Source organism: Planococcus citri, chromosome 5 (assembly GCF_950023065.1).
Source record: "Planococcus citri chromosome 5, ihPlaCitr1.1, whole genome shotgun sequence".
In the NCBI taxonomy this organism is placed as follows: domain Eukaryota; kingdom Metazoa; phylum Arthropoda; class Insecta; order Hemiptera; family Pseudococcidae; genus Planococcus; species Planococcus citri.
Window position 1 is genome coordinate 42,327,281 of NC_088681.1, and position 17,290 is coordinate 42,344,570.

The 17,290-nt window shown below is 35.3% G+C and overlaps 1 protein-coding gene across 2 annotated transcripts in view; it reads right to left on the reverse strand.

The window, feature by feature from the left end:
• The window catches only part of LOC135847062 (synaptogenesis protein syg-2-like), a 117,665-nt gene that overhangs the window by 15,025 nt on the left and 85,350 nt on the right, over window positions 1-17,290 (reverse strand). For both annotated transcript variants that reach the window (XM_065366457.1, XM_065366456.1), the window contains exons 5-10: window positions 14,957-15,067; window positions 14,669-14,872; window positions 11,606-11,751; window positions 11,349-11,502; window positions 9,727-9,857; window positions 505-664 (exon numbers count right to left, since the gene is read on the reverse strand). In XM_065366457.1, the coding sequence (XP_065222529.1) occupies window positions 505-664; window positions 9,727-9,857; window positions 11,349-11,502; window positions 11,606-11,751; window positions 14,669-14,872; window positions 14,957-15,067 (906 nt within the window). The remainder of the gene's footprint in view (window positions 1-504; window positions 665-9,726; window positions 9,858-11,348; window positions 11,503-11,605; window positions 11,752-14,668; window positions 14,873-14,956; window positions 15,068-17,290) is intronic.

Below are 17,290 nucleotides of genomic sequence, written 5' to 3' on the forward strand. Positions count from 1 at the left end.
ACCAAAAAACCGAATATGACCCTTAATGACCTGAAATTTTAGTTATTTGGGGTCTTTAGATATGCTCTTATATAATTCAGCTTGGTTTCATTCAAACTGAAGAGTGCTATAGGTTCATTTTAACTGTCAATATTTGAATTATTTTCACAATATTTGGAGATGAAAAGTAATTTTATGTCAGTTTAACTATATTTTGGATAATTTTCATGAAATTTGAATTTCAAGACCGTTTATAATTTTGGACATATTTTTGTATTTTCTTTCAATTGTTTTCTGAATTGATTTTCGGTGTTCTGAGCAATGATATTTCATTTTTTTTTAAAAACACCTCCTAATTTAAGCAATAGGTACTTTGGTAGTTCCTAGAAAATTTTCACAATGGAAAAATAAAATTTTGGGAATGAAGGTAAGCGTAGTTAGGTACATACGAGTATATGAAGTTTTGTGCACTATTAATAGGTACCTATATTTATCAAATTTGAAAACTAATTCGAATGTACTTACATTTCACTCTTAAATGAACTGGTTGGCTGAACGTCTCGCCTCGGTTATTGGCAACTAGACATTTGTATGATCCAGAATTATGACGACTGACACTTTGCAATACCAAACTTTGGCCGCTTAAGATCACTCCGGAAGATATGTTTTGATTTATTTGAGTATTCTAAAAAAAAAAAAATCACGAATATTCTGTTAATGTTTGGACAATACTTGTACATTTTCTTACTGATGAATCACTACACTCTCATAATACTTAGTTTCGGTGTCTGGAAAATGTCCCCCCAACTGCACCAGTAATTTTGAATTCATAATACGTAATAAATGATTCATTTTTTTTATCTGTTTCTTTTCCAGATATGTGTCCCTTTACCTCCCTCCTTTTGACGACGACGACAACGACGATGACTTTTCATCCACTACGTCAACGATAGAAAAAGGTAAGATGCACGACAAACCGTCATCATATGTACTTTAATAGTAGTTACTTCATACATAAAATAAACATTTGAACGAAATCGACCAAGCTCGGCGTGCAATATTTATAAGCATATGCAAGGTCGCGAGAATGATGCCCCAGTCAACCTAAACTACTTTATACTTTTCGTTAAGTATAACTTTAACTTCATCTTACGCCGTATGCATTTTGCACATATGTACTATATAAGTGTCGTATGTGTGCAAGTCTAACCATAAGTAAGTACATACTTATATCGAGTAGAATAGGTACTTTTCCAAGCTATACGAATCGACCGACAGACCGAACGACGATGGCTTGGCAAGTCTTATCTTAACGTCAGATTGTTTAAAGTTGCATTAAAATTTATGTCCCATCGGAAACGCTATCGTCATATTGTATGTGGAAAAGATAAGCATGCTTCTTGTGAAATGAAAAACTTACACAGTATCTTTTGAAAGAACTTGACCCAAAATATGTAGCCTACATGGTGTCCCGACGAACGTCTGCAATACTCCATATTATTTTGGGATTTGGTCAGGAAACTGTGTGGAAGTGGATACTACTCTTATAGCCGAATAAAATAGATTTCAAGTTTGAATTGCGTACATTTAAAATGAAAAGAACTACAATTAGGACGTGAAGTTCTTCTTTCGAATGCAACTGACGCCAAAATTGATGATCACGTATTTCAAATTGTGTGATATTCGAGTCCTTCAATTTTCAAATTTGAGAGATAGAAAGAACAACTATGGCAAAAAAATTGATGGGACATCCTGTATAATCGTTTAGTAGGTAACTGTAACTAGGTAAATGCCAAAATATGGCACACTTTATCGGTATAATAAGTACGTGTCTGCATCTATTCTCAATCTCTTACAGTGCAATATAAACTCGTACTTACTCATGTAGGTACCTAAGTATCTAAATAGCATTTTATTTATTTTGAAAAAAAAAATTGTTTTCAAAGAGTATTTTTATAAAAGTACCTAATCCTGATATCAAAAGTACCAGTTCGCACGTATAATGGCATATGTAAGCCGATTAAGATATAAAAATTACCAGCGCAGTACTGTACAGCAGCCCCAAAGATAGACGAGAGAGGGGGTAGGGGTGTTTTTTTTTCAAAAAACTACGAGTAGGTAAATAGTACACGCGAGTTTTTTTTTTTTTGTTGTTACGTACGTATGTATAACCCGAGAGTAAATAACGTATTTATTTTTTCCCGCAAAATTTATTTATTCGAAGTAGAGAAAGCGAGGATATAATAAATCGAGATTAGAATATGTGTAAAACGAACTCTCAACGATGTTGGTATAAATATATTATGCATTGTGTATGGATAGAGATAGGTACAAGTACCTATACGATGTATTATGGTACCAATGAATCGATAGAAGAGAAAGAAGAGGAACAGGAACTAGGAAGATAGTGGAATAGAGGAATGGGTGCTATGCATCATGTATCCAAGCGAGGTATTTATTGCGGATTAAGCCGTTTTGTCGGTGACCATTTTAAGGTATTAGAGAGTAAATGCTTAATGTGTATTGAGACGTACTGCATACGTAGTATAGCTTTGTTAATAGGTGTCGCTAAAGGGGTTAAAGTATTAGAAATGTGGTCAAATGAGACGATGGTGTGAGGAGTAAGGGGTTAAATTATACGAGTAAATGCAGGTATGTTTCGTGGTAAGTGCTTGTGTTGTAGCTGAAATTCTTATGGTTTGCGGAGAAGTTTTTGTATCATGGGCTATGTCAGCGAAAAATGCAGGTATTGAAATGAAAGTTGACGAAAGTGGACATTTTATTTTTCATTATGTGAATTTATGCTCTGAAAAGTCATTTTTATATTGTCAGAGTTGGGAAAAAATTCCATTCGAGAATTTTGGTCAATTAGGGATTTTTTTCAGGATATCATGTCATGGAAAACACCGAGAAAATATAATTTTTTATGAAGCTGAAGAAAATTGTTTGTAAAATCATCTCGAAAAATGACGTGATGAAGGTTTCATATTTTTTGTTTAATTGATAGATGATGGATAATTTGAAATAAAAGGATCAAACAATGTAAATATCTTATTTAAAATTTAAATGTAAGTATTTAAAGAGAAATAATTGATAACAAAATTTAAAAAAAAATTAGGTAAGTATGTTGAAAATTAACAATGAAGTTCTTAAATTAGGTAGGTATAAATTGAATAATGAAAAAAAAAAAAATTTTAATTTGACAAATTAATGTTATATATTGACTGTTTTTTTTTAGAATTATATTTAGAACCTTATTCGTTCTCTCTTTCTTTCCAACAAAATCATAAACATTTTTTTAAAATTCAAAAAAAAATTGGTCTCCTTGTACAAATGTAAAAAAATCTCCCCCCCCCCACCATATGCAAAATTGAAATTTGTATTTTTTTTGAAACAATTTTTCGTCCCTAAATCCTCATAAATAACTACCTTTTCAAAAAAACACATCCCTTGGTTTCTCAAACAATTTTGCTCCCCTTTCACGTTATGGAAGTACATCCTAAGCCTTCCACTATTTCAAAAAATAAAAATACCTGTATGAAAGATTAGAAATTGTGTAAATTTTTCATTTTGAAAATTCTGTTCAAAATGTTTCTAATTAAGCTCATTTTTAAGAAAAATCTCTCCTCGGTTCTTCAAACGATCAATTTCATTGTTTAAATAGAGCCTTTTCTGAATAGTTATCAAAAATGAAAATAGAAATTTTTTAAAAAATCATCTTGAAAATTTCTCATTTTATTTCTAAATAACCTCTTTCTCAAGAAAAATCCTCATTCAGTTTCCAAAATAATCTTGGTCCATTTTTATGGAGCTGCTCTTTACAAGCGGATTCTGCGCCAGGAGAGCTCCTTTCCATTATTTATATTCCTGAATTTCTTTAAAGGCTGTAATTGGGCGGTGTAAAAAAAATAAATCGCTCAAATCTGCTACTTTTTTATTGTTTTCCATCACCTATTCCATTTATTATTGTAAAATATGATTTGAGATCCCATAATTACAACTTTACCATCCTCTAGAGAGGATGGGACGGGAGGTGATCTCAAAACTAGGATTTCTACACTTTTAGCTTCATCTTGGGACTTTTTTTTCGATCAAAAACGTAATATGAAATTTTTTTATTGAAAAAAAAATAGGTTTTCAGTCTTGCAAACTTGGAAAATCGATTTTGAAGTTTAGGTATTTTTTTGTAGTGATTTTGGTAAAAAAAAAATCACTTAAAATTTTTACAGTCACGCCAAAATGTGATCTTTTAGCTTTTTTGTAATTTTGGCAAAATTCGGATCTTTTTCGGACACTTTGACCAAAAAATTTCATTTTTTAGCATACATTTTCCAAACACATTCTCCACTTTAACACCAATAAAGTTGGCCCATGAAAACTCCAATTTTTTTTCTTTCAGGTTTTGAAGACTTTTTACCCCTTCAATTTTCAAGACAGGCAACACATTCATCTGACGAGTTTTTGTATTATTAGCGCTACACTTTTAGATGTTTTGACCTCCTACTCTCTCCTCTTCCTGTTTTTTTGACCTTTTTATAACGTAATTTTTTTTAAATTTTCACTCAAGCAAAAAAAAATTATAGAAAATTTTTGTTCCCTCATTTTCGGTTTCCAATCTAGGGATATCATCTGAGGCTATCAAAAAGAAAATATGGGAATAGGGTCCGATTTTATCCTGTTATTCGGCCAAACCCTTGACGGGGGGGGGGGGCAAGTGGAACTTTTCGCTTGTTGAAAAAAGTCAAAAAAATTATGTTGATTGATGATTGGTTGTTTTTTCTGAGGTAAAATGATGATGAAAGAATTTGAAATTCACAAGAAACTAATTTCTAAAGGTTTGGTTTGAGGTCGGTGGGTTAAAATTTTGGTGAGATTATACTAGAAGCATTATTTGAAAATACATTCGACCAGATTTGGGTCAAAGGACGTGTCCACCATTCTAGGCAGGATAGAGGAAGTTTTTCATGTGCCAAAAAAATTCAAGAAAATGAAAATTTGGCCAAAATGTCCTTAATGCGGTTACTGGATGATTTTTCTTGTCGCAAAGTAGGTGATAATATGTAGGAGGAACTTATGCGATAAAGACAGAAATGATACGTTGTCTTTCAAGTGGATACTACTTACTACCTATGCTCCTATAGTGAATAGGTTGGTTAGGTACCAACTGCATAGATACTTAGATAAGTTATAGTCTGTCTAGGTTAATTTTTTATTCTTCCGCGTACAAATATCCACTCGGTAGAAATTTCCATAAATTTTATAGAATAAAGTAGATGAGATTTCGCAGCACTCGAGCACCCAGGACCTATCTACGAGTACCTACATTAAATTACAGACACGCGGATATATACGTTGAACCTTCGAGTACCTACGATTTGGAAAAGCTTCTCAGAGGAGGAAACGATTTCAAATAGGCGTTCGCTTTCAAGCATCTCGTACTCGATAGGCTATATTTACACTTTTCGATAAACAGTAGTCAAGGTCGTCGCGTTGAACACGAAAGACGACGTTAAGGGCTCGGAGCGGCGGTGTTTAAATTTCGATAAATTATCCTCGAAATGTGCTCGAACGGTGTACGGTCCAGCGAGTAAAAAGCCACCGAAACTTTGTTAACCCGGCTCGTCGCCTTGCCACTTTCTTGTTTCCGCTTCGTAGATAACCTATAGTCTGTTTTTATACGATGATCTCGGCCTTTATAAGCCTTTCGGCGCGTCTCAACTTGAGATATACATATTGAAATATATACTCGTAGAATATGGTACAGCGGAGGGGTACGCGGTATCATTTTTACACTTTTTCGCTGGCGATGAAAGAGCACATAATAGGTAGAATAGTGTGCGTAGTGCGAGATCAAGGCTGGCTGGTAAAAGACAATCGAAAATAATTTTGAAAAATCTTACGACAGGCTATGCTTAAATTTATAACGGCGAAAGGATTTTTTTCTCATGGAGAATGACACGAGCTTCGTATACAATATACCAAAGAATGGTACCTATACCATGCTATACGAATATATGTACGGAAGTACACTGGCACACACGCAGCATTTCATTCTCACGAGATTTCTGTTTGCGACACATTTTTCGACTGTGTCGGGCGACAGGTTAAGGTTTTTTTTTCACTTTTTTCCTTCTGTTTTTCGAGCTTGTTTTCCCCTTTAGGAATTTCTTTCACTTTTAACCGAGATTCTCGAACGTTTATTATCTTGATCCGGCGAAGAAAACCGTATGCTGGTAAGCTCCGGGATGTAAACTCGTGTACAGGGTGATTCGAAAAATTCCGCTGCCCTCGGATTTTTGCACAAAGAGAGTCATTTTTACCTACTTATTGGGTAGGTGTGATTTGAAAAAAGAGGTTTATTAAACGAGAGAAATTTTTAATTGACCTAGTTATCAATGGACATTTAAGGAATTCCAGGTATACGTACCTACCTAATTTATAATTTTTACGGATGTGTCACTTATATTATTTATTTAATGCATTGTACATGTGTAGGTGAAGGTATCTATAGTATTTGCATGTGTAATGTAAGTTTTCCACGTTTGATACTTTAAGAAGAAAATTCAGCAAAGTTTATCTGTATCCTGACTTGAAAGGTTTTTATGAACGAACGAATTGAGATTTTAATTAAAGCAACGTTTAAATGCCATAACACATCTTTATTAGGCTATACACGTTACAGTTCCTTTAATTTGAAAAGTAGACAAAACTTGAACGGATCGTACCTACATACTTTTTGAAATAAATCGAGTCTTATGAAATAGGCAGTTCGTAAAATGTGGGTGCGTACCTATTGAAAATTGTGAGCTATGAATTTCTGAATAACATCAACTCTAAGTTTGAAAATGTCATGAATATAGGCTGTTAAAATTCGCATTTATGTACTTATTCGAGTTTTCACTATGTTATATTTTTCTACTACTTATTCCTACAAAATTTCAGTTAAATGTCCTAAATTTATGGAAATTGCTTATTTTTGAGAATCCAAACAGACGGGTCAATGACCTTAAGAGGACAAACAGACTACATTGGGAAGTCCTATTAATAAGTCAATGACCTTAATTGGACAAGCAGGCACGCAGACAACTTCGAGAAGACATGCAGGGGGACAAATAACCGCGAGAGACTAGGTAGACAAGTCATAATGATATCAAGAGGCTACACAGGGGAATGTACGACCTTGAGAAGTCAGACAGATAGGTCAATGACCTTAAGAAACCAGAAAGACAACCATGAAAGGCTAGACAGACGGGTCAATGACCTTGAAAGGTTGGACATGAAAACATACGACATAGGGAAGCAAATATGAACGGGGTCAATGACCTTACGAATACAGACAAACAACTCCAGAAAGGTTGGACAGTCGGGTCAATGACCTTTACAGGTCGGACATGACCACTGACGACCTTGAAAAATCAGATAGATTGGTCAATGACCTTGATAGGATGCAGACAGCACATAGACGACCTTGAGGAGTCAGACCGGCAGACAGATACCCATGCGAGGCTACACAGGTAGTTCAGTGACCTTAAGGGACCAGAAAGATGGTTCAATGACCTTATAAGTGACCAGACATCAAGATAGACGAACTTGAGAAGCCAGCCAAATGGGTCAATGACTTTACCAGACAAACATGATAGACTATACAAACGGGTCAATGACCTTAGTATGCCAGAAGTGCTCATCAAATGACCTTGAGAGAAAATACTGACGGACAATGATCCTCTTTGAGAGACTAGAGACAGTTAGGTCAGTGACCTTGAGAGGTCAGACACACAAGTCAATGACCTTGAAACGTCAGATACGACCATACGGTCAGACACACATGTCGATGACCTTGAAAGGTCAGACACATACGCCATGACCTTGAAATGTCAGACACGTAGGCCAATGAGCTTCAAGTCAATAAGCTTGAAAGATCAGACGCACAGGTTAATGACCTTGAAAGGTTAGAAAGCCAGACAGACAAGTGAGTTGACTAAAAATGTGGTTCGAATTATCAGACTAGATCAGACGTGACTAGATCAAATTTTGTTTAGATGACCCCAGTCCATACAAACGCATCTGATCGGATCTTAGTTTGTTTATTTGAACAAAAGGCCTTAGGCAGATAAGTATGGTCGAGCGGCCCCCGAGACCTTCGGAGGTGAAACTTATGTGATGTATAGGTACCCCCAAGATTAGTATTTTCCCCAAGTTTTGGACCTCAACTCTGAGTGGTTCTTGAGTAATTCCTCAAAAATCAAAAATCGTTTTTAATTTTTTTCTCAGGATTGACTCGGTCGATTTTTTTCAAAATTGAACTAAAGTGTACGTGTGCATAAGGGCTTTTCCCAACAAAATTAACAGCCCCCTCCCCCAGTTTTCCCCCTCCAAAATTTCGATTCAATTTTTTGAGGTCCCCCTTACTCCCCAAGGTCTTTCGGCACACTTTTTGAAAAATAATTTTTAGATGCAGTATTGATCCTAGAACAACATATAACTTATCCAAAATTGTATACCTCGGGTGCGCCATAGTCAAATTCGACCAAAACCAACACACCCTCACCTGTAATAAGGTTAATATGGTACCTATGCAACTGCTATTGAAGTAATTTCTGGAGTATTGTTTATAATATTGTAATTTTTAAATGAAAATGACGTTTTTGAGAATCGTTATTCACAAATTTCGATTTAGGGGCAGCGAAGCACCCCCCCCCCAATTTGGGCAAAACTTTCAAAAACAAATCTGGGGCATGTGATATATTGAATTATATGTTTTTGGTAACGCTGAACACGAATATGACGTCAGATTTCTGATTGGACCCCACCCACGGCTTCCAGCACCCCCCATGAGGTAAAAATTCAAAAAAATGGCTTGTTCGTGTGACACATGAAATATGTAGGCTTAGTATGTTTGTGCAAATTCAGTAAATTACAATGCCTGATTTTCCCTCCAATTTTTGAAAAAAAAATAATGAAGTTACCTACCTATGTAGGATAATAGGAAAATGAAGTTTTTTTGACATTCCAACAGAATATCCGAATGCTATCGTATCTTAAATTAAATAATGTTACCTACCTAGGTACATATTGTTCATTTTTTTCCCTCAGAAATATGTAATATTTTGTTGCAATTTTTTTACGCTTCTTTCCACCCCTCCCTTCCCTAAAAAAGAACAATCTTGAACATACTAATATTAGAAAAAGAACACTGCCCGCGAAATAATTCTAATCATTCTGAATTTATCAATTGGGTTATGCTGGCAAAGCTTGTGATCAAATTATTTTGAAAATGGTCTCGTAGTGTGAAATCAGGCTTACTTTCCTCGTCCGATGACCTGATTGTAATGAATTAATAATTGAAATCACTATTGAGAGGGAAATTCAAAACAGAGCGAAGAAACCGAACATTTCGCGTTCTTCGAATACCACCCACCTACATCATTATTAAGATCCAGTTTTGAATAAATTACCTATCAACTTTCTCGAAGGAGCACAGTTTCCGAATACCCTGTATCTCTTCGAAGTATTTTTTTGCCCTTGCGGATGTTGCGTTGTGCGTCGTTGTTGTCTTCGTCGTCGGTATTTTTTTTCCTCTCAAAGAAAAGTCTAGTTGACAATTTGTGTACTATATACACCCGGGTTATTGTTCTAGTTTTTATTTCCCGTATACCCACTTATTTAGAGAAGTAGGTGAATCGAAGGGGCGACAGACGCGAGGATACCTTTTAAAATTGTATTCTAATGTAATAGCGAAGTACTTACGTCGTGAAACCAGGTGATCTTGTATTCTGGAGGGTTGGCTTGTATTTTACATTCGAAGTAAACGTCGTCGCTCTCTTTAATGTGATTCGAGTCTAATTTGTTGCCCAACTGCAGCATCACCATTGGCGGATCTATATAGAGTACGAGAAACAGAACAAGAAAGAAAAAAAAAGGAAAAAGAAGGAAGCGAAATACTACCATATACTACTACGAGGTGTGCAATTTTATGTAATTGTATCGTGTGTTTTTGCTTTTTTTCAACACTCGCCCTCCTCTGCCCATCTACCATATCGCGTCGTCGCGCGTTGGTCTTTAAACGCGCGACGGGGTTTTAAATTATTTATATGGGTAAATTGTTTTCCGCTGCGGTGTAATTTTTTCGATGCGCTCGGTTTATTTTTATTTTCTTTAAGCGAACCGAAGGAGGGGTACACTAGAAAGTAAAGTTGAGAGAAAAAAGAGTTGAGATGGAAAGAGAAGCAAGAAATAAGCAGGAATGAGAGAGAACGAGCGATTAATATTATATAGTTGGAAGAAAAAGTTGAGAAACTGTTTCGTTTATAATTAGAACAGTTAATACATCTTGATTTAATAATATCCGCAAGAGTGGGTTTTTTACGCCGCCAGGGTATTATTTTGGAAGCGAAATGTTTAAAGTTCTTAAGAAAAACTTTTAATGAAAAGACTATATATAGTGAGAGCGGTTTTTTGTGTGTTTCTTCGGTATAATTTTTTTCCACCCCAAATTTCGCATGCTGGATACTTCGTTTCCTCTTACTTTTTGCTTTTATGGTCTATGGGTTTTCTTCTTATGTATATTAAAGAATATATCTTCGAGGTTAACTCTTTCCAAGGTTTGGGTTGGGTGTAAATATATGATACTTGGAATCAGGCCAAGAGCAATTGTGGTTAGGGTGGCTCGTATTTCTCATTTTTTTGATCTTTATGTGTATATTCCTACACATAGAATGTCTCATATAGGTCTACTAGTTCAAATTCGTGAAAAAAATGAGATTTTATTGAATTTCTTAGCTGAAAATGATGATGTTATTGCCTTCTGCGGAGACTTCAAATTTTTGGCAGTATTCAGCGCAGAGTTACTTTGATTTCAATGAAAGTTGAAGTATCGACATTTTTCATACATGGGGAGGGAGGAGGGTGAATTTAGAACATACCATCTTAACAAATTCCAGCCAAATACCTCAGCTCATTTTTTTTGGTCAATTTCATGGAGGTGTGAATTAGAAAAAGATGTAAAAGAAGTTCTCGTAAACTTGGAAATAGTTTGAGAAGTATTTTTATAAAAAAAAGAGCTTTAGACACGAGGAAGAAATCTCGGATTTAATTTACGTTTAATTCGAACGATTAATAAAAGAGATGCCAAGAGTACCTACTGTCGGTTTACTCTGGCGCGTATTTTTTTAGGCAGCTTATTACGAAACTATACGCGTACACTACACAGTTTAACTTATACACTTATATACTATAGAAGAGAATAGAAGAGCGCCCGTCCCATACCAAGGCACCGTATTGCTTTGATGTGGAGTATCGGAGCGTGATTTAGAGCTGTGGATGTCATTATGGCTTATGAAGTTAATTAAAGTTACGGATTCTCGACTTACAAACGATATTAAGTTTGAAGGAATCTTCTCTGGTGAAATTATAAGTTTTCGGATTAACGGCTAGGCATTTGATGGGCATATTGTTATGGCGCGGTTTCGGCTCAAAAGTTATCGTGTGAATTGTGACGGTAGTTTCGCTGCTGTTTAGATACGACTGCGAGCAAAACATTTTCAGTCAAGAGAGATTCTTTTAATTGATTATAAAAGATTAACACCTATATAGGATACAGGGTGGGTAAATAAAATTGTAGACTTACTTGAGTGTAATTCAATAAGCTGTCGCCGCTCCACCATGTAATTATGGCTGGTGGTCTCGATCCGGAGGTTTCACACGTTAGCTGGTATTCGTTGTCGGCTATCATTTCGCGGTATTTTTTCAGAATTTTGGCGTATAAAGGTCTTACTGTGGGAAATAGAAAGAAAATAATTAGTGGTGAGTGAAGAAGAGAACTTGATGGAGTAAGTCACGAGTGTGGGTAGAGAGAGGGGAGGTATATTTGTGGCAAATTGATCAGCTGGCGAGCATGTTGGTTTAATAAATACCTATCTGGATAAATGTGACGAATTTCTAGATGGGCCTATATCATTTTTATGCGTTTGAGATTTCAGAGTTGACAAAACAGTGTTTTTTTTTTCAATTAGCCACCTTTTTTTTTTTTTCAAAATTGGAGCTACTAAGATACCTACTGTAAGACGTTGAACCCAAAATATAAATTGGCATTTGAACTCAGAGACCAAAAATTAGAGAAATTGGAGCTACTAAGATACTGTAAGAGGTCGAACCCAAAATATAAATGGGCATTTGAACTCAGAACCCAAAAATTAGAGAAAATATACGTATTTTATCAAAAATAGGTATGCGACAAATCTTCATTATTATATTAGACTTTTTTATCAAAGAAAGTGACAAATTTCTGGATTTTTTATATCATGTCTCTAACATTTTACAATAAATATTACTTGGAAAAAATGCTGTTCAATTCCGTTCAATTTCAGACACTACGCTAGACTTTTAAAAACTGAAAAATTCCCAATCATTGAACCTGGAAAGGCCAGATACAGGTCAATGACCTTAAAAGGCCAGACGGGCAAACAGACAACCTTGAGAAGCCAGATAGACTAGTGAACAGACAGACAAATTAACCATCTTGAGAGGCCGGACATAAAGGTCAGTGACCTTGAGAGGTTAGACAGATGGGTCAGTGACCCTAATGGGCTAAACAGGTTGAAAGAGGACCTTGGGAAGCCAAATTGACAAGTCAATGCCTGTATTAAGAGACTGAGAATGCATACAGATGACCTTGGGAGTTGAGAAAGGTAGGTCAGTGACCTTGATAGACCAGATACAGGTGAATGACCCTAAGAGACCAGACATGCAGACAGACAACCTTGGGAAATCTAACAAACTGGTGAACAGACAGATAGACAATAGACATACAGACAGACGATCACGAGAGGCTGTTAGACAGGAAGGTCAGTGACCTTAAGAGACCAGACAGCTGGGTCAATAACCCTAAACGGCTAAATATATTGATAGACGACCTTGCGAAGCCAAATTGACAAGTCAATGCCCTTTAGAGACTGAGCATGTGTATAGATGACCTTTGGAGTGTTGAGAAAGGATAGGTCAGTGACCTTGAGAGTCCAGACTAACAGGTCAATGACCTTACGAAGGCAGGCAGGCAGACAGACAGACAGACTGACAGACAGATGGAAGACCTCGCGAATAAGCCAAACAGACAAGTCAATAGGCAGATCAACCTTCAGTTCTGAAGTCAGCTTGGAAAATCAAGCTTTCTCCTTGGAATTCAATTTAGAGCTCTTCAAATTTTATTAATCGATTTTAAATCTGTCCTCTATTTTTGATCAAAGTTTGGGAACATTTTCGGAAGTGAAGTGTCATATCGATTATTATTTATTTGATGGCATCATACATACTATTGATTATGTTTTCGATCTGAATTTCAAAATTTGGAATGCTTAAAACTAAACATTCAAAATGAAAGCCCATTTTTTTCTTACAGAATTTTGGCCACAGCGCCAAGTTAAAGTCTTATCATCAAACTTTCACTGGGAAAAATTCTCATGTTTCAACGCTTCAAAACTTCACGCAACTTTTTTTATTTTTATTCAACAATCTTTGAGTAGTTAAATCTGACTGGATCAACTAGGAAACCACTCTAGAGTGTCTGAGCTCCAATTTCAACGAAAGATTGGATGTCACTTTTGGTTGCTTGAATCGATTTTTCGATTTTTTGTCAAATTTTTGAAAAATGTGGGTAAGAAATTCTCATTTTTTTAGTTGAAAATTTCTAAAGTTTTCGAAAAACAATAAACACTGCCTACTTTTTTATCAACATGTAGGTATTTTTTTGAGAGGAATTGTTGATTTTTTTGAAACTGAATTGATTTTCAGCTGGTCTGAAAACTTCAGCGACATTTCAAGTTTTCTCTAGAAATTCTTAAAATTTTATCAAAAATTGGAGATTTTATTTGGATGGTTGAAATACATATAAGAAATTGACTCCATGAAAACTTCATCTAGATTTAGGTATAGGTATTATTTTCTCTATAATTTTTGGAGTTCTTCAATTAGATAAAGAAAACCTTTGATTCTAATTTGCTTTCAAGATTCAGAATTTGAAAATTCGTCGTTTTGGTGGATTTAATTTAGACGCTAGAATAGGTTGAGAGTAATTTCTTGAAAAGAGACAAATTTTGAAAATATGCAAAAGGGAAAATTACTGATTGCTCAAATTGGGGGTAGAGATTTATTTCGCTATTCGAATAAAAAAAAGTCACTCTCTGGATATTGGAGTAAAATCCACTGAAGCATGTAATATAGGAGGGGAGGGGGTGGTGGGCAGATTCATAGCAAGTGGAAATCAAATTTTTAGTTTATATAATCATTTCCAACATCTTTGCTGAGGCATCAAAAATCACAGGAGATTGGGAGTTTTTGATCAACCTCGTATTAGGAGCTCGATGAAATCTTACATCACATAATTTGAAGAACATATTATTCTCCATCACTTTCAATGGAACAAAATTTTTCATTTCGAAAATACACCTAAATATCATATTTTATTTTAAAAAATTGACCAAAAAACTCGACTCTCGATATATGAATGTGGAATATTAGGTATGTTCAAATCTTGGTAGCAAGGGTTTCGAATTATGCTCTTTTCAAAATTCCATTTTTCATTGAAATTGGAGTCAGATGCTTCATAGTTCACAGTAGGTACTTACTTATATCATATCTAAAAAATATGTACGTACTTATCAACTACTTGGTAAAGAAACACGAGTGCGCAACTTACAATGTAATTTCAATTGTATTCGTCTTTCAGTCGGTAAAATGAGATTCGTGTTGGAAGCTTTACATTTGTAAATGGTATCGTAGTCGGTTCTGGATAAATTTTTAATTTCCAATTTACTCGTAACTATATTAGATTCCACAGTCTTGGTCTGGTTTTGTAGAACTATGCCCTTCGATGTCCACACAATCGTTGGTATCGGTTTACCTGAAAACATACTGAAATATCAGCTCACGATTCGACAAAATTAATAGACTCGCAGTTTGTCAAGATCTCCATCAAAATACTCACCTCCTCGAACTTCGCAGACCAACGTCATATCTGCGTTCTCCTGCAAAGGACCAACGATGTTCTGCACTTCACGACCCGAATTATCGTAAAGGATTATTTGATGCGGCGGTACTGTAACATTTTAAAACAGAAGCAAGTCGAAATAAAAGTACAAGTTAGAAGTTGCAGGTAGATACCAATAGTACAGTAAATCGACGATAATTCTCCTAGGTACCCAAGATGCTATAACCCAAAGGATAACGTACGTATAAAAAGTCAGCAGTACTAATGCAGATACACGCGCCAAAACCGACCCAACGACCCAGGGTCGTAATAGGGTTACCTCTGCCTCTATTCTTGTTCGTTCTTCGCAAAAGTATTACCTACGTATTTTTCCTAAAGAATATACTCGTACTATACGAAGAAGATCCTGCCCGGGCCCGCACTATGGCTTTTATTCGATGTCGTTTTGTCACGTCTAAAAAGGGTAATTCTTCGGCAGAACATTCGTATGTGCATAAATAACATGGCTGCACTCATTAACGACGATCTTGCCGAACGTCTCGTCCACCTTTTTAAAAGCCTTTCGGATATTGCTCGCAAAATGCGAACTCGTGCACGAGTAATGAACGCGAAACGCGTTAAAAGGTTAAATGCTAGTATAGTATAGTTCGACATAGAATACAAATTTTATCGTATACCTACCCACTCCTACACACACACACACACACACACACACACACACACACACACACACACACAGAGTGCTACCCCGCTTTTTTTTCACCCTTCTTTTTTCCTTTTACTCGATTTTTTCCCTCTTCATCGGTTCTATACTCTCAATTAACCGAAACCTAATTTACGGTCACTTTTAAATCGAATGCAATTTAAGATTAAATAAGGAAATATTTGCCGCGTTTTTGTTTGTTTTCATTCAAGATGCAATCGTGTGTAGTGTGTATTGTACACGTTGCTGTATTGTTCACTTTTTTCTTTCGAGAGTTTTCTCTTTGTTAGGTTTAGGTTTTTTTTTTCTTTTTCGTCTTCTCTCGTACACATTTCTTTTTCTTCGCTTTGCGAGAATCTGCTGGTATGTGATGTGCCCTTTAAAGTAGACATTTGCTCTATGTTGGCGCGTTTGTCTGCAGATAAAAGCTCGCAATCTTCGTTTTCTTTTTGCTCGCCGAAATGTATGTACACGGTGCTGTGTCTGTGTAACGTTTCTACGTATATGCCATGCCAGGTTGTTATTGTTGTTGGTTAAATCCCAAAAGGTAAATCCTTCCGGCGGAATTAGGTTTCTAATCTTTTTCGTTATTTTATAAACAATTGGAAACGATTGCAAGTTTGTTTGATATTTTTATGTAGGTGGGTGGGTCTGCTGCTCGATGTGATTTAATTTTAGTAGGTATTAAATTCGTAAGTAGAAGAACGTGATTATCTAAGTGAGGTGAGAATTAATGCTTTTAAACTTGGTAAGAGTAACAATTTCCAAATCTTTCGAATCGATTTATTTTTCAGTTAAAATTTTTTTCAGCACTTTGAAAACTGTAGGTAGCTATCTTTTCTCTCGGCCTATGAAAATTAATTTGGAAATTTACATTAACTTCGAATCACAAAATTTCAAACTAATTTCAAAGTTCACATGAGTTTCAAATTACGAAAAAATGAAAATTAATTCTAAAATTCGCTTTAGCTCCAAATTATTTACGAATTGTTGAACTCAATTTCGAATTCTGCAAAAGCTGGCCAAATCATTAAATTGAAAATAATTTCGGATTTTACATGAGTTCCAAATAAGTAACAAAGTTAAAAATCAATTTTATACATTATTGCTTGAGCCCCATTTTCAAATCAATTTTGGATTTTATTGCATGGTCTCCAAAAATAACAAAATTGGAAATTTATTTCCGAGTTCGCATGAGCTCGAAATTAAGAATTTTACTACTCTTTTTTGGATTTTGCACTATTTCTAAATTATGAAGTTGAAAATTAATTTTAGAATTCGCTTCAACTCCAAAGGTTTTTATCAACTTTCATGAAAAAGTAAATTAAGCATCTTCAATAGAAATCGAATTCCTTTTAAATTTTTAAAAATTCAATTTTGATTTCATGATTGTAACTGGTTTCCTTGTTCCTTGAAAGAGAGAGAGAAATAACAATACTCGTAGAATGGAGAGCGAGGGACACATGGGCTAATTTTATAATATTATGCACTGTTCAAAATCAAGTTTTGAAACCACTGGTAGTGACAGGCACCATTAAAATCAGTGGGAGTGTGTTCAAACCCAAGTAAAAAACCAGTGGTAGTGACAGACACCATTTAAATCACTGGGTGTGTTTAAACACAAGTAA